The sequence below is a fragment of the Leucoraja erinacea genome, chromosome 10 (assembly GCF_028641065.1).
Source record: "Leucoraja erinacea ecotype New England chromosome 10, Leri_hhj_1, whole genome shotgun sequence".
In the NCBI taxonomy this organism is placed as follows: Eukaryota; Metazoa; Chordata; class Chondrichthyes; order Rajiformes; family Rajidae; genus Leucoraja; species Leucoraja erinaceus.
The window spans coordinates 33,278,316-33,303,545 of NC_073386.1; the positions used below are offsets into that span (position 1 = coordinate 33,278,316).

At 38.7% G+C, this 25,230-nt stretch overlaps 1 protein-coding gene across 1 annotated transcript; it reads left to right on the plus strand.

Moving 5' to 3' along the window:
• Positions 1 to 485: 485 nt before the first annotated feature.
• zranb2 (zinc finger, RAN-binding domain containing 2) lies at positions 486 to 23,781 on the plus strand. Its single transcript, XM_055641890.1, has 10 exons — positions 486 to 817; positions 3,686 to 3,738; positions 6,305 to 6,413; positions 6,910 to 6,992; positions 7,821 to 7,897; positions 11,818 to 11,949; positions 12,472 to 12,623; positions 14,555 to 14,641; positions 20,926 to 21,093; positions 21,340 to 23,781. Exons 1-10 carry the CDS (start codon positions 747 to 749, stop codon positions 21,401 to 21,403), a joined length of 996 nt encoding a protein of 331 aa, XP_055497865.1. The 5' UTR covers positions 486 to 746; the 3' UTR covers positions 21,404 to 23,781.
• The last annotated feature ends 1,449 nt before the right edge of the window (positions 23,782 to 25,230 follow it).

Sequence of the window (25,230 nt, forward strand, 5' to 3'; positions counted from 1 at the left end):
TTCTTTTTTAGCTACCCATTCATAAGATAATATAATAATAATAAATTTTATTTATGGGTGCCTTTCAAGAGTCTCAAGGACACCTTACAAAAATTTAGCAGGTAGAGGAAAAAATAAGATGGAGATATTGATGACAACACGGGCTTTTATTGTCCATCTCTGATAACCCCTGAACCGAAGAGAAAATTGTATTTACAAAATGGGCATTTAATGTATCTGATCTGCTTATTAACATTCCTCTTTGTTTACTACCCTTTACAATTCATGTCTAAAGAAAGCTTTTGGATTCCCTGTTACAATAGCTACCAAAGAAAATATGTATATACTTTGAAAATGTAATACTGTTAATTATATATCAAGAAATGATGTCTATTTTGATGAAAATGAATTTGGGTTTTCTGAAATCCTTGTACCTTTAAGCCTGGTGATCTCTTGAAGCTACAGCTGGAGGCTGGCTGAGGGACCGCAGCCAATCAGCACTGGGAAGGGAACCGGAGTCCTCCTGTATCCCGGGGAGCTTTGCGGCGGCGGTACCGACTAGGCCTGTGTTGATCGAGCATCCTGCCCGAGTCTGACATTTTACTCCCGGTGGACGAGGCAGATTGCCGGGTAAATTCGGGAGGAGGGTGATGTGCTTCTTCCCCGGACACTAGCCGAGCGCGAGCATTTGTCGTCGTTGCGCCCAATTGAAGGTTTATTTCACTTTCTGTCGAGTCGGCCTCGCCAGCTCCATCTCCGCCTCTTCAATGGAAGCGGAAAAGATGTCGGCGAAGAGCTTTCGCGTCAGTGACGGCGACTGGATCTGCCCCGATAAAAAGTAAGACGTCTGAATGCCGACGGAAGGACCGGCTGGGGTGGAGTTAGGCCGGGGTGTAGCTGGGCCGGGCCGGGCCGGACTGAGGTGTAGTTGCGGGCAAGCGATGTTGAGGTGACGAGGCCAGGCGGATGAAGGGCCTGTCTTCTGGGCCGATCGGCTGTGTAGGCCCCCCAGCTCCAACCGGTTCCCTCCCTGACAACTCTTCGCACCCCAAACAGTACGTGACCGCCCTGAAATATGTTTAAATAAAAGGGTAGGCCAACTGATAACCAACAACATGTAGTTAATTCGGGGCGTTTAGCTCGACCATTCGGATTTTTCTGTAAGATACAACGCTATCACCGCGAACCGGGTTTCCACATGGCAGAAGAGGCATACGGTCCCATGGCAGCCGCAAATCCATTCCGCCGGTTCCCAGCGGTTTGTTCGAATGTGTGGCTATAATTTGGGCGTCATGAACATGGGAGGACTTGTAACAAGAGGGCAAGTCGCTCAATAGACTACTTGGCAGTAGTTTAATTCAATAAATTCAGCTATTCCCATCAAACTCGTAGTTTTATGTGTTTGCACTTCTTAAAGCGATTATTGTACCCCTGTTTGAAGACTTTTTTATTGAGATCTGCCTTGAGTATAGGCTTTGTCTATAGGTTTTCATCTTTGAGAATCACTGTCATGTATGCAGTTTGTGTTCCAACTCTGTTGAGGTGCTGTGTTGTAGTTACCTTCAATACATGTTTTTTTTAATTCAAGATGTTTTCTCATTACCGTCTCTGGTTACCTACCCGCAAATTTTAGCTAGTTTGATTATCATCCGCTAACTATTGTGCAAATTATGAGGTAGTTCCACTGCTTGGTACAACCCACTTGCTGAAATTAACAACATCGCTTTATTTTGTTTTACAAAAGGAAATATGATTATTTCACGTACTAATAAATTGGAGTAAATAGTACACAAAGTAATAGTAAAGTAGATTGTTATATATATTGATGATTAGTGCCAGCTAACTTTGAGTAATTAAATGTATAATATATAGAATACATACGTCATAGTTGGGCTTACTCTTGCAGGTCTTCCAATTTAGATAGTTAGATTACAGAAAATACAACGATGTGGTGACCATTTCAAAGTAGCCTGTTACTTGAGAAAATTATCTATTATCAACTCCTCATAATATCTCAGGAAATCTTGGAGGTTTCCTGAGATTTCCAACATCACAAAAGCATCACTTCACCTTGCAATTAACTCCATATGATGTCAAGAAATAACCAACCACTTGATACTGCGAAGTCTTAAGAGACACAATGATATCTCAGACAGCTCTCGTGACTTTATCTGAAATTATTGAAACCAACAGCTTTTCTATTATGTATCAATTGTTCAATTCTAATAAAGGACCATCAACCTGCTACTTTAATCCAGTCTCTGCAAATGCTGCTTGCTGCTATGGAGTGTGAAAATAAGTAAGGATTCCAGATTCCTGGCATCAGTGGTGACTTGCTTCTCAGTTTGATTCATTTCCAGCAATTTATTTTTTATTTTTTACTCTAGTCTTTTTACTTACATTTCTGGACAGATCAACTGTCATAAACAAGCCTTCGCCGTCCACACACAGTTGGCACTTCCATCCAACCTTTCCTAGTTTCCAGTATATTAACATACTCGTTCTCTTTCCTCGTTGCAACTTAAAACAAATTTGATTTTTAATTTGACATGAAGAGGTATCATCAGCCTGAAAAGTTTACTTTCTCTCCCACTGCTGAACTCCCTATGTTTATCCAACATTCTGTTCTTCACATTTGTCCCAGTTTTCTTTTGCTGCGCATAATGGAACAGTGAAGTGAATATGGAAATTAATGAACAGCACACATTTAATACTTCCAACGTGGGCATTAGAATTCCAGTGCTGATAACAATACTGCAGGGATAGTCCAAAAAGTTTGGAAGTAAACCGATACAAAATATTCTGAATCTTAAGGGAAATTAGTTTTTAACTTGCCAGAGTTTACAATTGCTGATATGGAAATAGTACTGAATTTCAAAGTACATCTCTGTAGCTGTTAATTATAATTGGGAGGAAGCTGGGAGGAGTTTGTAAGCACAACTCTGCCTATCAGTAGCTCTCACTCTGAGCAAATAAAATCTTGTCCACCAGCCATAAAATAAGCTCTGAATTTCATTCTCATTAAGCTCTCCTTTATCCTCCAAGCAAATTGGACCAATTCCACACTGAGGAAACTGAGTTTCCCTCAATCCATTTCTATATCAACTGTTTTTTTAAACATGCACCATTTTCCATGCACCTTCAGCCATGCTCACATTCAAAGGGCTGAATGGCCTATTCCTGCACCTATTGTCTATTGTCTATTTTTAACATGGCGACTGAACGAAACTTTACTTCTCCTAATTCGCCTGAAAATTAAATTTAAACTTGATTTTCCATACAACACCTCAGTTGATATACTGGTGTACTAATGTCATTCTGTCTTTTACCTTAAATATGCTAAATACTTAAGTCAGTTCTATTCTTTAATTAATTATGTTTGATCAAGACGAGTATTGAGGAGAGCAAGTAAAAAATAGATAATTGCTCCAAAGCTGCTTGTTGCCTGGTGGTGCTTTAATTCATCCTGACCTGACTCAAGAAAGTATAATCTAGTGGTGGTAAAGTTACTTGTCTAGAACAGTGAAGGTTGGTTCTAGAAAATATGCGCTTTTAATCATTTGGTTTGAAGCTGAAACAAGAAATTGATGTATGGAAATTCTAAAACTGGAATTGTAATGAGCTTTCCAAAAAAAATGTTCTAAATGGAAATACTATTCTATTTAAAACCAAGCTATTTGCTCATTCTTTTTATATTGTGTCTTAGATGTGGAAATGTCAATTTTGCAAGAAGAACAAGCTGTAATAGATGTGGAAAAGGTACGTGGTGCAAGGTTTGATCCGTTTCGCTAATCTTTCATCCATGTCATTATCGATCTCTGGATCGATTTACAATGAATTGAATGGTTTATTTTTAATTCTCCTCAAACCTTATGATTGTGATTTTTCTGGTTGCATTTGTTCTGGCGGAGGGTGTAGAGTGGGGACAGGGAGGGGGTTTCAGCTTGCTCTTCAACCATGGGAAGCATGCAGGCTTATACAAGCTACAGCCTAGAAAAGGCAATTTGACCCAACCAATCAATCTTAGCGTTAACGTCCAAATACAGGTATGTATTGTTCTGACGACATAGCACCCTGTTTGAGTAAGCCTTTTACATTATTTGCCTGTCCTGTCTATTCATGAACATTTTTGCATAATGCTAACCGAAGGAGCTAATTTCACAGCTTTGTAGCTAAATTATGTGTAGATGGGTATGGGCCAAATGAGGGCAGGTGGAACTAGTGTAGCATCTTGGTCATGATGGGCCAAAGGGCATGGTTCCATGCTGAATGACTCTTTGTAAATAAGATTCTCCAGCTCTTCTGACATCCACGGTCAGGGCAAATTGAGCAATTTTACTTTTTAAAGTGGAATTCGGTCTCATTATTTGTCACTTTTGGTGTCATGTGTCATTTTTGATTTTCTAGTTATGTTTAGCTTGTGCTTGTGACTTTAGTTGCCAGCCCAAAGTAAATGGTTGGTATATGTACCATTTATTGTTTTACTAACTTGTCTCTCCTTCGTTTTTGGCTACAATGAAAACTGATGTATTTCATAATTTGAGCTTTCCATTGAACATTTGCAGAGTTCTGTTCTTGCAAGAAGAGCAGTGCTCTCTTATCATTGTCGGGTATAATGAGATCAGAAGTTAGGGAGTCGTCATAAATTATGATAAAACATTGATTAAACTGCTGCTGAATATTTCACTCCATTGGGGATTCTCATAAAGTCCATGCATTTTAATCTTCTGGATCACTCTACAAGTTTCTAAGACATGACCCGCCCATCACAGTCATGCTGACTGTCCCCAAATAATTTACGAAATGCAAGTAAATCCTATAGAACTTAAGATCAGTACAACATAGGAATGTGCCGTTTTGCCCACTATATCTGTGTCAAATGTTAGGTCAAAATAATCTAATCTCATCGGCCTGCACAGAATCCATATTTTTCAATTCTCCTTTTTTCCCCCCTCCTTAAACAAGGGAATCTCATCAGAGGGGTCCTGATGCAAACCATCACCCATCCATGTTCTCCAGAAATTATGCCTGATCTGTTGGGTTACTCCAGCTCTTTGTCTTCTTTTGTAAACCAGAATCAGCAGTTCCTTGTTTCAACAACATTGTCTACTTTCCAGTCCTGGGACCTCATCCCTAGCCATAGAGAATACAAAAATCTTTGTCCCTGCAGTCTCCTCTCTTGTCGTTCTCTATAACATGAAATAGATCTCATCGGCCCTAGGTGCTTATCCATCTTAATGCTCTTCAAAAGACCTTAGATTCAAACTGCCCAACATATTAGTTTACTGTGTACTAGTTTACTTTTGTCACTATCTTCCATGTCCTCCTTGGTGAATACAGATGCAAAGAAATGTTTAGTGCAGCACCCTGTTCTCTGACTCCAAACATAAATTCCATCTTTTAACCTTGCATTCTGACCTTTCCCTGAATTTCTCTCTTGCTTAATGTATGTATTAAAACATATTTGGACGTCTTTAATCCAACATTTCATGGTCCATTCTGGCCTTTTTAATTCCCTCCTTGAGTCCTTCCTGGTGACTTTATATTCCTCAAAGGCATTGTCTGATTTGATCTTCCTAAACCTTGCATGTGCTTTCTTTTTTTTTTAAACTAAACTTTACAAGCTCTCTTGTCATCCAAGGTTTTCTTGCCTTGCCATACTTGTCCTCCTCACTAGAACATGCTGGTTGTTAAATAACTCCTAAATATTAAATGTGAACTTGCCCTACAACAGTAGTAGTAATTTGGCATGTCACTTAGCCAATTTTCTACCACTGCTGAGTGTGCAGGTCAAATATTTTTCTCTTGGAGAGCTTGGTCTGGAACATTCTATGCAACAACTAGAAACAAGTTTCAGTGGTGACTCAGAGACTCAGCTTTGAATTAGCCTCATGTACAGTGAGATTGTTCCATAATAAATAAAATGCTCTGTTATTGTGTGAACAATAATAGGGGTAACTTGCTGTTTCTTTTTTTTGTTTCTACTTTTGAAGATATGAAAATGACCATCATTGTATTGAAAATGCCTAATTAGGTAGCTTGTTTGGACAGTTGTGCTGTCTTCTAACTAAAAAGTGATCTGACTTTGGGGTTATGTAACATGAATGCTACTAATTTAGACCAACTTCCCTGTATTGTGTCTCTTGTTTATTGCTTTGATTGGATGAAACTTGTTTTACTATTTTACTGGCCAGATATTTATCTCATCATGCATTATGATTGAATGGTAACCTGCAATGCAAGATTAAACCTTTTATGTTATATATCATAACATTTCAACTTGGGAACACTTTAATTCTATATTTTGTACTTTTTTTTAATTAAGAAAGAACATGTGAAGCAAAGCTAATGAAGGCTGGAGGAACCGAAATTGGAAAGACTCTTGCTGAAAAAAGCCGTGGCCTTTTCAGTGCTAATGACTGGCAGTGTAAAACGTAAGATTTAATGTGGTACATTGAAAAATTAAAGATAGGCGCAAAATGCTGGAATACCTCAGCGGGACAGGCAACATCTCTGGAAAGAAGGAATGAAGAAGGGTCTCGACCCGAAACGTCACCCATTCCTTCTCTAGAGATGCTGCTGAGGTCTTGCAGAGTTACTCCAGCATTTTGTGGCTTCATTCGATTTAAACCAGCATCTGCAGTTCTTTCCTACACATTGAAAAATTAATATACATATTTTTAGCACAAAATGCTACAGTATTTGCAAAGTAACATGTCCTCTGTAATTCCAGTTGCAAATACGTTTGTGGAAAAGTAGGGCATGCTTATGCAATTTTACTATAGAAGATGTATAATGATTCTCAAATTCCGATTAGGACAAAGAGCTTGTGCACTAATTTTTTTTAATGCTCACTTTCACTTACCTGAAACGAAGCATAGAATCCGCACTTATTTTGGTGTTGTGATTAATGATATAATTTATTTTTAGCTGTGGAAATGTGAACTGGGCAAGAAGATCAGAGTGTAACATGTGCAACACTCCAAAGTATGCCAAATTAGAAGAAAGGACTGGTAAGATTGGAATGTGTAAATTGTACCATTATTAAAAAGCATTTCAGGGAATTCTTACTTGCAACCATTTTCAAAACTATTAATATATGGGACTTGATTGATGGCTGTGAACTTGTTTGGTTGTAACCATTTAATTTTCTTCAGATTGTAATTGGATCTAACCTGATATTGTCATAAAAAAAAAAATAAAGATGTGGATCTGAACACCATTTGCAAATCACATATTTCACATGCATAATGCTTCGATGAATAATGCTGAACTTTGATTTTTTGAACAACTGTTTTAAATTCCTACCTTTGATCAAGCGCTTCTTGTTCCTCCTAATGTATACTACTTTAGGTGCACATTGTTAAGCCACCATATGATTTTTACATTAATAGTGCTGTAGAAATGCCCTTTCTCTGATCCAGTGAGGCTTAAATGTTGGGTGCATGTTAGTTAGTTAGCGTAACTGAATTTCTGGGGTCATGTATCATGTTTGATGACTTGTAGCTGTACACATGCTTGATCCCTGATCGTGCAATTGTATTGCCATGAGTAGAGTATAAATGTAACCTGAAAATAAAATGTAAATCAGCTTTGTAGCAATTTGAAACTCATCTCTTGATCTGAATTTGTTAGATGATCTTTCATTTAAAGTTTATTAATTTATAATCAAATCTTCATTTGTTTAAATGTTTGGCCTCGTTATTTATGAAATAGATACCGAACGCAAGTTTAGTTTAACAGTTTAGTCTAATATTTATACATATGATGCTGAACTTAATTTGAAGGATTATTTATGAGCACAATTTAAAAAATTTTCATATCACTTCATTTCCCTACAGGATATGGAGGTGGATTTAATGAAAGAGAAAATGTGGAATACATTGAGCGTGAAGAATCTGATGACGAATATGATGAGGTGAGGAACTTTTCGTCTTAATGTAATTTCATGGCCAACTGTGTTCTTTTGCAGCAGAATAAAAGACCAGTAATAACATCCTCCTTCCTTTCTCGTTGCCATGGCCACTTCTTTGTCATGCTGGCAGTGATGTTTTAGCTTGTTTTTTTGACCCATTGCCCATCTGCGATTCCTCTGCCTTTTTATCAATCATAGAGGGATCTGGGTATAACCGTGCATAGTTCCTTGAAGGTGGAATCTCATATAGATAGGGTGGTAAAGAAAGCTTTTGGTATGCTAGCCTTTATAAATCAGAGCATTGAGTATAGAAGCTGGGATGTAATGTTAAAATTGTACAAGGCATTGGTGAGACCAAATCTGGAGTATGGTGTACAATTTTGGTCGCCCAATTATAGGAAGGATGTCAACAAAATAGAGAGAGTACAGAGGAGATTTACTAGAATGTTGCCTGGGTTTCAACAACTAAGTTACAGAGATAGGTTGAATAAGTTAGGTCTTTATTCTCTAGAGCGCAGAAGGTTAAGGGGGGACTTGATAGAGGTCTTTAAAATGATGAGAGGGATAGACAGAGTTGATGTGGACAAGCTTTTCCCTTTGAGAATAGGGAAGATTCAAACAAGAGGACATGACTTCAGAATTAAGGGATAGAAGTTTAGGGGTAATATGAGGGGGAACTTCTTTACTCAGAGAGCGGTAGTGGTGTGGAATGAGCTTCCAGTGGAAGTGGTGGAGGCAGGTTCATTGGTATCATTTAAAAATAAATTGGATAGGCATATGGATGAGAAGGGAATGGAGGGTTATGGTATGAGTGCAGGCAGGTGGGACTAAGGGAAAAAAAGTTGTTCGGCACGGACTTGTAGGGCCGAGATGGCCTGTTTCCGTGCTGTAATTGTTATATGTTATATGGTGTTATATGGTATTAAATTTGTGTTCCACTTAACTAAAAATAAAAGTCTACCATTTGCTAGCTTCTGCCACAACTATTGTCAACCTATGATCTGCTCTATATTTTTTAGCATTGCTTCTGTTTTTTAATGAGATGCATATTCCCATTCAGAATATTGCTTTTCCATCTTTGGCTGGATGGTGTGGGTTGCTACTTGAATTGACAATAGGTGCAGGAGTAAGCCATTTAGCCCTTCGAGCCAGCACCGCCATTCAATGTGATCATGGCTGATCATCCCCAATCAGTACCCCGTTCTTGCCTTCTCCCCATATCCCCTGACTCCGCTATTTTCAAGAGCCCTATCTAGCTCTCTCTTGAAAGCATCCAAAGAACCTGCCTTCACCGCCCTCTGAGGCAGAGAATTCCACAGACTCGCCACTCTCTGTGAGAAAAAGTGTTTCCTCGTCTCCGTTCTAAATGGCTTACTCCTTATTCTTAAATTGTGGTCCCTGGTTCTGGACTCCCCCAACATCGGGAACATGTTTCCTGCCTCTATTGTGTCCAAGCCCTTAACAATCTTATATGATTCAATGAGATTTCCTCTCATCCTTCTAAACTCCAGAGTGTACAAGCCCAGCTGCTCCATTCTCTCAGCATATGACAGAATCCTGCCATCCTGCCATCCCAGGAATTAACCTTGTAAACCTACGCTGCACTCCCTCAATAGCGAGAATGTCCTTCCTCAAATTAGGGGACCAAAACTGCACACAATACTCCAGGTGTTATCTCACTAGGGCTCTGTACAACTGCAGAAGAAAACTGCTATAATTAATTTGCTAAAGTTACACCAATATTAATGATGGTTGGAATGTAATTACTTTAAATGAATACCAATCTAAGAAGCAGACGATGTAACACCTGTTCCTGTACCTACTCCCTTTCCTTTATCCAGGGACCCCAGTAGTCCTAGGTGAGACAGGTTCATGTGCACCTCATCTACTACACCCATTGTTCCCAATGTGACCTCCTGTACATCGGCGAGATCAAGCATGGACTTGGCAATTGTTTTGTTGAACACTTAGGCACGGTCTAATGGATCTCCTGGTTTCTAACCATTTTAATTCCCATGCTGACCTTTCTATCCAAGGCTTCAATGTGAGGCTACACATAAACTGGAAGAATAGCACTGAGTGTTACAGTACGAACATGAAATTCAATCTCCTTTTCTCCTCCTCTCCTGTGCCCCACCTAAACTCGCACATATTTCTCCATTGTTCCTCCATCAACATTGCTTCCTCTGGCTTCACGATTTGCAACTCGTCCTACCCGAGTTTCAGACTCTGCTCTAGGTCCGCAGCCTCCACAATGTAGGCTCCTACACCACGTGGTCTGACTACTGGATCCACCTGCCTACACCCCACCAATTCCTTACAGGGAACTTTAGTAATAATTCTACTGGGTGTTACACTCCCCCCGACCCCCTTGCTCTTTTGTGATCAATTGGAGACCCTTCTTCAGACTGCATATCTGGAAACTTCGACCATCTCGAGGCTGGAGCGAGGGGATAGGCTTCTAGAAATTACTGGCTTGGCGATTGCTTCACCCAACACCTCCGCACAGTTCGCATTAACAATCCCGGTGGCTCAGCACTTCAACTCCCCCTCCCATATTAGACCTTTCTGTCCTGGGCCTCCTACATGACCAGAGTGAGTCCCACCGCAAATTGGAGGAGCAGCACCTCATATTTCACTTGGGTACTTTATACCCCAGTGGTATGAACATTGACTTCACCAATTTCAGGGAGTTCTTGCTTTCTCCCTCCTTCCCCTCCCCTACCCAGCTCTCCCACAGGCCACTGTCTCCGCCTCTTACTTTCTTCTTCCTGCCTCTGCCCCACCCCCACATCAGTCTGAAGAAGGGTCTCGACCCGAAATGTCACATATTCCTTCGCTCCATAGATGCTGCATCACCTGCTGAGTTTCTCCAGCATTTTTGTCACCACTTGCTCTTTTAATCATTTTACCTCATGCATTGAGAATATTGATTTCTTGAATATGTTTTATACTTTATGAATAAAGAATAAATAATAACTTGCAGGCAGGAAAACTCAGTGGGAATGACAAGTTCTCTTTCTTGAAGGTACATTTCTTAGGATGGCTAGTCATGGTTCTTTCAATTCTGGTATTGATTCAAAGGTTATTGGAGCTAAATGTTGAACTTTGCAGTGGCATTTGGTGGTTCTCTACATTAGCTTTTTGTGCATTCACTTCACAGATTTACATCCCTGTTAAATAATTGGGAGGACCAAGGCTGGCATCTTGTTACAGTTTGTCTTCATTTTGCAGTAGTCCTTAGTCACTCCGTCTCTGCTAGTCTTTCTCTCCAGCACCAGTCCCTACTTCATGTAATTTCTCAAAGCCTATCCCCTCGCTCCTGCTTTGAGATGGCAGAAGTTTCCAGGTGTTGGTGTGTTTCTTTTATTTTGACCAGAGGTTCACGCTAAGATTTAGCTCAATGTTATTATAAAGTATTAGCAAATCCAAAATGAAGTTGCCATTCGTGGGGGGGGAAATCAAGCCACACAGTGGCCGAGCAGTAGAGTTGCTATCCTACAGCGCCTGATACCCTGGTTCTATTCTGATCTCGGCTGCTGTCTGTACGGTTTGTATGTTCTCCCTCTGACTGCATGGAGTTTCTCTGGTTTCCTCCCACATTCCAAAGGCACGCAGGTTTGTATGTTTTATGGCTTCTGTAAATTGTCCCTAGTGTGTAGGATAGAACTCGCTGGCCTGAGCGGTCTTGGTGGGGCCGCGGATCCTGTTTCCACGCTGTGTCTCTAAACTAAGCTACTACCTCACAGCATCAGAGACCCGTGTTTGACCCTGACCTTGGCTGCTGAGTGTGGAGTTGGCACGTTTTCCTTATAACAGCATAGGTTTCCTCTTGGTGTTCTGACTCTCGTAATTAGTAAGTAGATGCAAAAGTGGGATAACATAAAACTAATTATCAATTAATCTTTTATTTTCAAAATTAGTTTGGAAGGAAAAAGAAGAAATTTCGTGGAAAGCCAGTTGGATCCAAAACTATACTACAAGAAGAAGTTGAGAGTGAAAAAGATGATGATGAAGATGATGAGGATGCTGATCTCTCCAAATACAAACTAGATGTGAGTACTATTCTGTTTTCCAGATAATCTTATTAGATGGAAATGGAGTTTCATTGCTTTGTTTTATCAAGTGCCAAAATAAAAGCCGCCGCCTTAATCTCAGGAGTGCGAGTATGGAAGATAATGCCACGCACAATTTGTTCTTGATGATGTTAACACGTAACAGCCTAGTAATACCCTTTGTAACCTGAAATATGAATCTTTCTTTCTGTGGGGGGGGTGTCTACAGTTGGATTAAGACAATGTAATTTCTGCTGCAACCTGTTTTTGTCATTTCAAAGTAGTTTTTACAAACTTGAGTTGTGAATCTTGTTACCATATCTTATGAACCAGTCCAGGTGTCCTTTATTGGCTTTTGCAAAAGAAAGCTGATTCTTAACAGGTGATTAGAAGGCTGTCTCAAGCTAGTGTATTTAGGGTTTAGCTTTTTTGTATTAAGAAAAATTGAAGTTTGGTGTGGAATTGACAAGATTGGAAAGTCAATTACATATATGAAAGGCATCGTTTTTCAATATTTCTTAGGATGAAGATGATGATGAAGATGGTGATCTCTCAAAATATAATCTGGATGCAAGTGAAGATGAAAAGAAACCCACAAAAAGCAGGAGTCGTTCCAAGTCGCACTCCTCTCGATCTTCATTATCCTCCACTGCTCATTCCAGTTCAAGGTCCAGGTAAACGGGTACAGGTCAAGGGTGACACCGGGCAAAATGTCAGTATCAGTTTAACTTCTTTCTTTTAAATGTTTGTTCATGTGACAAAAAAATTAAGTCGTGCATCAAAAGTTACATTCCTTCCTTTAGGAGATGACTTTTAGATGGTTTCTATGCGCATTTAAATATTACAGTATAAAATGTATTCCAAACTATGTTTAAGGGTAAAAAAATTAATTAAGTGCTTCATAGACATGCTCTTATTGGGTCATAAGGCTTGTTTTAATTTCCAATATTGTCAGATCTAATTTTAGAATTTGCCTCCTTTATTGAATACGTACTAATTTCACTTTAACTGTTGTCACATTTTTATTTTTCTCGTCACGCGTAGAATGAAAATGCTCTTTGATTCTTTTACATCAAAGCACCCAAGTGTCACATTGTTTTTCTTTAATTGACCTACAGTCTCTTCATGTCCTGTTACCTTGTTAAAGATTCCAATTTGAAACTAGCCCATTTTTTGCAATTCTTTTGACAATTAGATGTCAATTAGCATTGAAAACTTCAAACAAAAGCATAATTGAGGTGGCTGGGCCCAACTCCAATTTATTTTTCTCCTGTTATTTATCCTGATATAATATCCTATTGATTGCATATTGGAACTAAATTCTGTGCTTAAGACTTATCTGATAATACCTTGTACATCAACTTCCATTTTAATTTGTCCTTTTCTATTGTCAAATAGGTGCTTTTGTTTTAAATTCAAATTTTGAAATTGCAGGTTTTTTCTTACATTTAGCATGTGACAGCTCATTTGGAAATTAATTATGTTGGTACCTGACTCTCAAATTAATTTGATTTATCCAGTTAAATTTCATCTGCTACCTCTGTTATCTAAATTATTTGGAAATATAACAAATGTTGTTCATTTTGAGGTTGCCATCTCTTGTTATTTATATGTGCTTTGCTCAAAATCATTTATGCAAAGAAAGCAAGACGTTAATGCTATAATTTAATTTTCATTATTTGAGGCTGTTAAAACTATTATTTGACCATTCAATATTGTGAAATAATTTTTGGAAAGTTGCGATGTTAATTTTTAATATAACTAACTTCATTGTGCCGAAAGTAGGACAAGGACATAAAGGACATTTATTTATTGTCACATTTGTGAAATTTGAGTTACCATGCAGCACACAAATAAGATAAACACAACATATAGAATTTAACATAAAACATAAAAACATTCCCCCCCACAGCGGAATCAACGTTTCCCACTGAGAGGGAAGGCAACAAAGTCCAGTCCTCTTCCTCTTGTTCATCCGTGGTCTGGGCCTATTTCAGTACCACTGAAAGCTAGTGGAGATAAGGCCATACTCATATGAACATTTAAGCAGTATTTCTTTTTATGTTTGCAATGGAGCAAAAGTAAATGGTTTAAAAAAAAAATGAAGAAAATAAGGTTGAGAAATGTAGGACATTGCTTCTGCATCTTTCTCATGGCATTTTTCCAAAAGTCCGAAACTAAGTCTTAATTGTGTGTTTCCAAGTGGTTAAAGGGAAGCAACGTTTTGGGTACTTTTGGAAAAATAACTGGCTCTGTGATTTTAGTCGTATTTCTTGGTTTAAAAAAAAAAAAGTTTTCCATTTAATGTTTTATAAATAAAAATGCAGTAGATTTTTAGATGGATGTTCAATTGGTGTTCTATTAAATACGTAATTTGATGGGTTTAGGTGCACATTTATGTAAGGAACCATATTGCACTGAGAGTTAAAGTGCACTGCTCTCTCAACTTGACAATTCTATTTGATTGTTTTGCCTTTGTCAGTAATTGTTAACTGCAATAAGTTGATTTTAGTGGATATGAAATTGAAACGCACTTCTGATTCCATTTTTCTAATGCTATATGAATTTTAAACTTGCATTGGAAATTATTGCCATTTTATTGCAGATCCCGGACCAGAAGTTCTTCTACTTCCAGATCCAGGTCGCGTTCCAGCTCCAGAGGTCAATCTAGATCACCCCGGTCAAAGTCAAGGTGAATGGGGTAACATTCTCTCCTCCTAGGAGAGTTTCAAAAGTACTTCTGGGGGAGAGCTTAGCTCCTTGTGACATTCATTTCATAACTAGTGCCATTGTCGCTCAAATAAGACTACATTTTCCTTTATAACTGCATCCGCTTGAAGATATTTTATAACCCACAGGAGTCAATGTACTATTCCACCACTTTAATTTTCTGCATGAATTGATATCTCTATCCCAGTTACAATTTAAGATAAATTTGCTTCTGTGGTTGACAATGTAATTTTTGCTCCTGCCTTTACCTCCTCTTTCTCTTCTCCCCCCCCCCCCCCCCCCCCCCCCCCCCCACCATTTAAATGTCTTATAATGGGCTGCAGAGTTCAAAAATTGAACTATTATCCATTATACTTATTAATTATTTCTACTAGGAAAAAACACCTAGTTTTAGCAGATCCTGACTACAGCAGTAACGATAAATGGTTTATCTTGATCATCTAAGTTCGGCAAAAAAACTAACCAATGGTTCTGATTTACAATTACTCTACTCCCCTCTCCTAACTTTCCAAGAATTGTCTCGGGTTAGTATCTGGATTACACACGTTTTTCCTAATACTGTTTCTCTGCATTAGCTTCATATTAAAGTCTGGTCAATTTGCCCGAGAGCAATCTAGATCTTTAGAATTTCAGTATAAGGAAGCAATTTTGAGGAAAACATGTCAGATTAATAGCATTAAATTAATACATGGCATCTTCTCACATCTTTGCTCCATATCAAAGGAAACCTAATGAATAAATGTTTGAGGGTTAGCTAGTTGCTTTAATACTGAGAATTTGGCCTTAAAGTAAAATAACACAATATTATGGAGCTTGGCAAGCATTGATGTCTATCGTCAGTGGCAATGTTTTTTGATCACTGGTTTCTAAGAGCAGAAAGTGAAAAGAGTGGTTTTCGTGTTTTGGGGCAAATCAATCTTTTACATTTTTCTTGAATTTGATGGATATCAAAAAATGAAAACTTTACCTATATCGTTGCTTTTGGCTAGATTGTCACCAACTATGAAAGCTCTTAACAATAAAATTAGAAAATCTATTGTTTGGGCTAGGTAATTACACTTCCACAATTGGGGATTCATAATTTTGCTTGGTGTCAATCTTTATTGTAGTATATTGAGATCAATTTATTTGCCTTAACTGCTTATCCCTCATCTGACAGATCTAATAATCGTGCATTTGTAGCTGCAGAATATGTATTAATATTTGTGTCAGTCACTGAGTTGTGAGCCTAATGTCTGAGTTGTAATGCCTAACCTTCAGAGTATTTTGGTCTTATTCCTTCTCCCCTGGGGACTTTGGTCTTATTTCCTCCTTCCCCCAAAAAAACAAAAGAATGCCACCAGCATATGTTTTCCCCCATGTAAATTATTTTCTAAATCTTAGAAATCTCAACCAAACCAATCTAGTCCCACTTGCCTCCAAAACCTACTTACCATGTGCCTGACTATGTGTCTTTTCAATATTGTAAGTATACCCACCTCTACCAGCTTGTTCCATCTAAACATCACTCTGTGGGAAAAGTTGCCCCTCGGTCCCTTTTTGAATTTCCCCTCTCGCCTTAAGCTTATGCCTTTAGTTTTAGGCACTGGGAAAAATATGCTGATTATTTATCTAATCTATGCCCCTCATAATTTTATAAACATCTATCAAGTCACACCTCCTACTCCACTCCAGGGAAAAAAAGACCCAGAATAGCCATACTCTCTTTATAACTCAAATCCTCCAGACTCAATACATCCTCATTTTTTTGCACCCTAGATTATAGATTTTTCGAGACGAGATATAAACTTAATATTCCAAGTGTCTTTAGCATTTTCATAGAATAATACATTTTTAGTATTTAGTATAAACTTATACTAAATACAACTTCGCCCAGCTTCAACTCTTTGTTTTCACCATTGAAAAGATGGTGTGAAATCTCATTTTGGACATACAAAAAGAATCTTAACAAACTTTGTTAATGCATACAGACAGCAAGGATTTTTTTTTAAAGTTTAGCTGTGGAAGGTAATCTTTCACAAACATTCTTCTCCTGTTTTTGTATGAATATTACATAGGTTGTTAAGCATAGGTTCTGAGACTTTTTAATTTTTGCTTAAATACATTTTCATTGTCAAAGTTCTCTCTCTCTGTACCCCCACCCCCTCCCTCTCCCCCTCCCTCTCTCTAGTAAATAATCGGGAATACATAAATATTTCATCTCGCACCATGTGCTTTCAACCCATATGTTTTCATGCAGCTTAGTAAATGCTGGCAGAAAAGATGGTAACAATTGTAAATTTGTTTGTTTTAGTAACAGAATAACTTGGTATCTACCTATATATACTGCAAACTACTGTTACCTGCTTTGTATAATTTTAATTTGATGGGTTGGTTTTCATTTGTTATCGGGCAACATTATACATTAATGTAAAGCTAATAGGTGTGTTGGTTTATTGTCCTCTAAATTGCCCCTAATGTATTGGGAGTGGATCGGGAAGTAAGCCAACATTAATGTGAATGGGTGATCAATAGTCAGTGTGCACTCGGGCCAAAGGTCACGTATTCCAAACTTCATTTGAAATATTAAAATCGGTCTTATTTCATTATGTGCCAGTATTATGTATGAGCAAACAGACCTCTTTCAAAGCATTGCACCTGGTTTTCTTTTACTCGTTTTACTCATTTTATTTTGTCAAATTGATACAAATGCATCTTTTGATGCTCCTGAACACATCATCAGTGATGTAACCTGGGGTCATTGGGTGTTTCGGGTCTTTCAACATCAGTCACCCTCACCCAGGCGACCCAGCCGTGGTTGATCAGACCAAGACGTGTTCAGGTGGCATTCGCTCCTCCCCATGGACCTTCTCTCCTGATCCAGAGCCATCTCGAGGCCTTCTCCGCTGCCTCTGTGGTGTCCTTGATGGCTCTTCTCCTCGCTACTCCGTTGATGCCCAGTGCACTCAAGGCTTTGTAGAGCGATTGCCCTGCAAAACGTCTGCAGCCAACCTCGATGGGCATACACCTTGCCTTCCAGCCCTGCTTACGGCAGTCTATGACCAGTTCTTCATACCTGGCCATCTTCCTCTCGTGGGCCTCCTCCAGACGGTCCTCCCACGGTACTGTCAGTTCAAACAAGACGATGTTTTTGGTCGCATCTGCGACTTGGAGGATATCTGGCCTCAGGGTGGTCGTGGCAATGTGCTGTGGGAACTTCAGCTGTTTCACCAGGTCTACGGTAAGTTGCCAGGATTCCTGCCGGATTCCTGGCTGCTGTGTTTCTTGGTAGCTGTGCTCCGACCTTCATGAAAGTGATCATCTGGGTGGTGGGGTGTTCTCGTCTGCAGCTGCTGATTCCCATGATGATAGCTTCTGCAATGGGTTTAAGAACCTGGTTGTGACGCCAGGTGTACCAGTCCTGCCCAAGATCCTTTGGGCAGCAGCTAAGGATGCGTTCCAACGTCCCCTTGCCTGAGCATTGCGGGCAATCTGGAGATTCCGCCTTGCCCCAGATGAAGAGGTTCGATGGGCTGGGCAGGACATCATACACTGCCTGGACCAGGAACTTGATGCGCTGTGGTTCAGCCTGCCAGAGCTCATTCCATGTGACTTTTCAATCCATGGCCTGCTCCCACCGCGTCCAGGCCCCCTGCTGCCTCAATCCAACTGCTCTGGTAGACCTCTCCACCACTGCCCTCAATTCCTCCTGGACCAGCCTGCGCCTCTCCTTGGCCTTGTCAAACTGGGGAGATGGGAAGATTCCCAGGCCAGCTCTTCCCCAAGTCACTGCTCCCACCAGGACTCTGTGGCGTATCCAAGATTCCGCTTGAAGCACAGCTTCGCCGGCTCTCCACTGCCTCCCAGTTTTCACCTCCACCCCTGCCTGAGCCACCTTGGGGTTGCTGGAGTCCCTGTACAGCATCACCTCTCTGGCCCCAGTCACCTTAAACTCCTCCGCCAGGGACTTCAGGGGCAGCTGGAGCTTAGTGTTATTTCCTTAAAGGCCGATGCTGCTAAGGCTCCTGGGCAGTCCCAGCCACCTTCTGAGAAAGCTACTGCCTGGACTGATGCTGTATCCTTCAGGCTGCTGTTAAACACGTTGCCAAGACTCTTCATTGGCCTTTCGGAGACAGTTGGGATTGGTGTCCCTTTGATGCTGAAGCGGAACCTGTTCATGACTTTGCCCTTCTTCAAATAAGATGTGGGGAACTGTTCTAATCTGCACATTTCATACCTCACCATGATCTCAGTCACATAAGAGATCAATTTGCATTAAATTCCATAATTTCAATCAAATAGATGTTTGTTCTCAATGAACCTTTTTAAATGGTTCATCTGTGGCACGACCTTTAAAAGCATAGTATCACATTGACATCGACATTGAAAGTTATTGTGTTCCATTAAAGTGTTTTTTCTACATTAAATGTAGGATATTTTTTGTAATTACTTTTGCTCCAGCTTTCCATGTTTTAGTAACATAATTAGTGAGATTTTATAAATATTGTTAACATTGTATAGCTTCAAGTTATAAAAAAGTTCCACTGCTTTATTTTATATTAGTGCATGACTGCTTTTGCAGAACATTAATCCAAATTGAATCAGAATGAGAATGCTGACTACCTGTTTGTTGTCATTTTCTCGTCTGCCCACAAAGACAATTAAAAGGGAAGGATGAGGGAAGAGTTAACATTCCAGGTCAATATCATCAAAATTGTATTATAAAAAGAGTTGGTTTTACACTTTCAAGTTGATTCCTCAAATTCATATTAAGATCCATGTTGGGCAATCTTATCAATTAACTGAAAAGAATTGTTAGCCATGTTGCTGTGAATAAAGATGACTGTTGGTAAGTTTGCATATGTTACTAAATTTGGAGGTAGAGTGGACAGTGCAGAAGGTTATCTACGATTACAATGGAATCTTGATCTTGCGGGGCTCAGGAACAGCAGATGGGGTTTAATTCTCAAATGTGTGAGGTACCAGAGCAGGGCTTGCATAGTAAATAGTAGGGCCCAAGGAAATGTTGTAGAACACAGACAAAGCCGCGCAGGTCCATAATTCCATGAAGTTGGCAGTGCAGGTAAACGTGTTGAAGCGGATGTTTGGTACGTTTCCCTTCATCGTATTGAATATAGGAGTTGGAACAGGTCTAAATGTTTTCATGGGGTGGCGCATACATTGAAAGAGCTGCCTGAGGAAGTGGTAGAAGCAGGTACAATCACAACATTTAAAAGACACTTAACACTGGAATATAGATATGAAAGGTTTAGGGTGGATGTGGGCCAGGCATAAGTGGATATAGCCCGTGTAAGCAACCACGTTCGCATGGATGAATTGGGTCCATGGCGATAATGACTTTAAGCTCAAAACTTAATGTGATTTAGAAGATAGACAAGGGAAGCTGGAGTTATCTGCTACACTAAATGTGATATAGTTTCCCTTGCTGCTAAGTTCTAAATTCAGTAGGTGGCTCTGCTGTACTTTGGAACCAATCCAGCTTTTGCATCATGGATGGCTGTGTCCACTCTATTTTATTTTTAAAGCAGTGACTCAGGGCATTGCCTTTAGCTTTTTAATACTCATAGCCAGCCCAGGAGTTCCTATGATGATTGTTGCCTGAAGTGACCTATGATATTTACAATATAACAATGAACAGTATGCTTAATTAATTTGCTAAATTCTACTTGTATTAGGTGAAATTGGGTGGAAAATCAAGCTCAATATCAGTTACCAATGGTTCATATGTATTTTCACTTGGTGTTGCTATTTTTTTCTGTATTCCTTGAGATCAAATGAAACAGTATTAAAATTAGATATTCAGAACTTTGATATTTAAACAAAATGAATCAATTGGGGGAAAAAACAATCAACAAAAATAGGATTGGACTGCTGATTTCATGTTTGTTGGATTAGTGGGCACAGGTTGGATATCCCAAGCATTGAAAACTTTTGAACCCAGGTCTTCTCTACTTTTATGCTATTTTTAAATTGGCCTCTTGCTAGTTCTGCCTTTAGTAGGGTAATTAAATATAGTTGCACCTATGCAGTGTTTCTAAACTTTTTTTCCAGTCTAATGCAGTGAAAATCTATAAACACCATGTTTTATTTTTGTAGGTTGCTTTTTGAGATTAATTGATAGGTTATATAGTGTAATATTTACTGTGAAGTAACAAATAAGTTAAAACACATGACAAATGTAACCTTTATTCTTCTGGAATACTAGTTGATATAAATCTAACCTTCTCCCAATCAATCAAAATCCAGTTCTAGATCGCGCCGGGGGTCTTCATCTCCACGGAAGAGATCACGCTCAAGTTCACAATCATCAACTTCCTCTGAAAGAGGCAAAAAACGAAGTCGCTCCAGATCATCATCCTCCAGTGGCCGCAAAAAAACTAGACGTTCTGACTCAAGATCTTTGTCCGCAGAAAGGTTTGGGCATCTGTAGAATAAGATTAGCGTACAGGGTTAATAGACTTTAATAGGATGGCAGAAACTATTGTATTTAATGCATACTTTACTTAAATGTGATGAGTAGAATTTAAACCTCAGGATGATACAGGTTTGAGACGTATAGTATATGCAATGCATTTTTATCTGGATTTGGTTGATAAGATGTATCTGCAGTTTCACTAAACTCAGATTTGCACACCTCGTTGATGTTTTTGTCTTTTGCAGGCGCAGTGGATCGTCTTCTGGATCCTCCCCCTCAGGCTCACGTTCAAGTTCTAAACAGAAATAACAGTTTAGCATCTACAATTTTTAAAAGTTCAGTAATTTCTGGAAAATGCATGAAAACTTATTTTAAAGTTATTAGTGTCTTGAGCAAATTAACCTGATATGTTGTAAACATTAAAAAAAAAAAAGCTGACATATGTCCTGATGAAATCTTGCTGATGTAATCTTAAACCTTTTTGTTGCTACAAGTGTGTTAGAAATTGTACCCAGGTTTATTCAACGAGCATATCAAACCATAATAATGTTTTTGAGGGTTAATACACTTGATTTTGATCTATTATCTTTCAACTTTAACGCGAGCAGTTACTAGACGGCATGTGATCTAGAATTGTCGTACAGAATGTCTTTGTTCATGTTTCAGACCACAAGTAACACATCATGGAAATGCAGGTGACCTTCTTATTAAGAGAAACATTGAAGGAATTGGAAATCCCTAGGTAGTATTTGTTCAAAGTACTTTGTTTGCTTCACTAAATCAGCATGCAAGGCCTGGACTATAAAATATTTGCCATTTTTGTTAATATACCAGGTTGGCTGAAACTGAAATCCTTGATTTTTTTTTTTCAATTCCTCACTGTGCTGATTCAATTTCTTCGGCAGCTCCCAATGACATCCCAGCTTTGGAGGAGCATGCTAAATTTTGGGGGTATTGCATCCTAAATCTCTTTGTGACTCCATTCAGCTCTCTTTATTGTCAGCTAAGTATGAAACCATTAAGACTACTACACAATATTGAGTGTAATGAAAACATAAAGGGCTACTTCTTCCAATCTTCCCTGCTCCTCCCCGAATCATTTTTCCATCACTAACACACCAACTTGTTATGTACTTTATAGATCACAAAATACTTGTGGCTCCCCTTTTGTTTCTAAATGGTAGGGGGTGGGGGGGGGGGGGGGGAGAAAAACACATCTACAACCTTGGAAAATCCCATTTGCTTTAGAGTGGATTCAATTATCTTAAATAAATCTGGATCTAAGGTTTTTATATGCAACAGCATTAACTGGTTTTTATTTTGGGTGCCTTGACTTCGGGAAATGTTTTTCACTCCATATTAGACTAGATGATAACATGTCAAAGTGTAAAGATCTTGAGTTATGATCAAACATTGTATTCAGAGTCAGCCTGCCACTGAAACTACAACAATGTTAGAAATTGTGATTATAGAAGTGATCTCTCAGGACAGTAATTTTGGATCCACCTGTGGGGATGAATAGTGAAATAACCAAAGTTTTACACATCTTGGAGTGGGGGACGGGCAGTTATTGAAGTTCTACTTAATCAGTTTGCCTCATGCCCAAAAAGTAACATTTAATAGTTGTTATCTTAAATCCACTAATGCATTGAACATTTTTTAAATGTTTTAAAATGTTGAGCTCAAGACTGTGTATTCTTTACAATCAATTACCTTCTGTGAATTATTATGGCTTCATATCACTCTCTAATCTTGACTTGGTTGCAAGAAAATTACATTTGTGTCATCAGGCAGAAGCTCTGTTCTTCAGAATTCCAAATGTGGTTTCAGCTATGTTAACAGGTAAGTATTCTGGAAAAGCACTCATTATTTGTAAAATATACCTAATTTACCAAGCAATTGCCAACCTGGTGTAATAGTGGACAATGGTTTTATTGAATTTTTCTAATCTGTTATCTTACAGGCACCAGATATGTTAGACAAGTGAGGGATTGGTTTTATTTTCAGAGCAAAACACACATTACATTATTGTTCTAGTTTCACAAGATCTTCCATTTTAAACCTCTTTAATGCCTTCTTTCAGAACCAGCATGTCTACACATCCATTCCTATTTCTAGTTCGTATGTCAACTTTTAACAGGTGGCCAATATCTATTAGTGTTGTGGGATTCGGCTCTGGAAATAATTGATCTGATTTTTGCAGAATCCGCTGAATGTAGACTTTTGCAATGTGACTTTCATGAGAAACAAGATCTTCATAGACAATGATATTTAACGTGCATAGTAGCTAAATTTACAGGATTACAGAAAGTAAGGTGTGTAAATTAATGGCTTTCATCACTTAAAACAACAAATTCAGAATTCTCCAGAAGTTTTCCGCCATCAGATTTTCGCTGCCTAGAAATAGTGTATTCTTGTATTTAGTAAAAAAAAAAATAGCTGAGGCCACTTGATTGCTGATATCTGGGTAGGGTATTGACAACTTTATTAGTCTTAAGTTTTGGCTATTTGTAAATGGTGAAAGTGACAATTTGCTTAAGGTCATCAGCTTGTTCATCTCGTCCTATGTAATACTTTCATTGGAAATGAAAACACTTTGTAGACCATGTGTATGTAAATACTTCCAATGGTACTTTATCACGTCTTGTTCAAGCACCAATAAAAATAAATAAGTGGTTTGAACTAAATTTATCTGATTTTATTTGTTTTCAGTAATTTGATCTAAATTAGATTTTGGGGAAGGGTTCTTAATTTGTTAAATGAGACCAATGATCCCTACATTGGCGAAACTTGGTATACTTCATGTGACTGTTTTTAAAATCTAAATTATGTAATTTCTCAAGACTTTTAATGTTCATGATAATATAAGATAAGATAATATAAGATTATGATATATGATAAGACTACAGATGTTGTAATAGAGCATGACAACCCACTGGAGGAACACAGTGGGTCAGGCAGCATCTGTGGAGGGAAATGGACAGGTAGCATTTCAGATCAGGATCCTTCTGACCGAAAGACCCTGACCCAAAACATCGCCTGTCCATTTCTCTCCACAGATGCTGCCTGACCTGCTGAGTTTGTCTAACAGCTCATTTTTTTGCTGCTGCTCATTAAGATTCATTGCTGGTCTATTTTCCAGCACCATCCCCATATCCATTGATTTTTTTTTTTTTTTTAATATTCAGAAACTTATCTGTGTTTTGCATGAAGACAATAACTGACCTTCCAACCCTCCAAATAAAGAATTCCAGGGCATTGCCTTTCTCTAAAACTCTGCTCTGCTCACAGACTCCATAACCAGAGGAAATGTCCCTCTGCGTTTAGCCTATCGATCAATTGAAGATTTTTATAAACTCTTAATTTCCAATCATTCTTCGAAACTTTTGGCGAGCATAGTTCCTGTCTACTTAATCTTTCCTATTGACAATCCTGCCATTATAGTGAATGCATTGTCTATGGAAATTGGATCTTTTCTTAGTACTACAGTAAATTTAAGGAAATTGGAAAAACAAAGTACTGAGAAGGTTTCAGACAGGAAACGTCTTTAAACATTACTCAAACCAATAAGGCCATATTTTTTGTGACAGTTTTGGAACCAGAGGTCTGTCTCGGAATTAGGATTAAACCTTGGACTGAAATGAGGAGAACGTCTTGTTCAATGCATCATGATTCTTTTGCAACTCTCTGTCTTCGAACCAGACTTGGTCATTAATCTGTGTTTTGAACGCAATCAATAGATTTAAGAATGTTAAAGGTAAATTGAGATAAGGAAAGATAATGATCTTGATGATTGAGAGAGTCGTCTTAAGAGACTGAATGTGTTACCTGTTTCTTAAGTTAATGAATAATAAAGGTGTTCAAAATGATGTGATTTGGTAGAGTGAGAAAAACTTGCACATGGAGTCTAAGATCTGAGTGTAGTTAAATCGGTGGAGAACAGCTGACTCCAACTTGGATGACTCAACCTTTCCTGTCATTCTTGGATCAATGTCACTGGTACAAGATACAAGATACATTTAATTGTCATTTGGACCCCTTGAGGTCCAAACGAAATGCCGTTTCTGCAGCCATACATTACAAACAAATAGGCCCAAGACACAACACAGTTAACATAAACATCCATCACATTGCTG

Excerpts from the sequence above, each read along its gene's own strand:
- zranb2 (XM_055641890.1), top strand. The coding sequence starts at position 747 with ATGGAAGCGGAAAAGATGTCGGCGAAGAGCTTTCGCGTCAGTGACGGC. Across the intron at positions 11,950-12,471 it reads TCTCCAAATACAAACTAGAT|GATGAAGATGATGATGAAGA; the intron begins GTGAGTACTATT and ends AATATTTCTTAG. Across the intron at positions 12,624-14,554 it reads CATTCCAGTTCAAGGTCCAG|ATCCCGGACCAGAAGTTCTT; the intron begins GTAAACGGGTAC and ends ATTTTATTGCAG.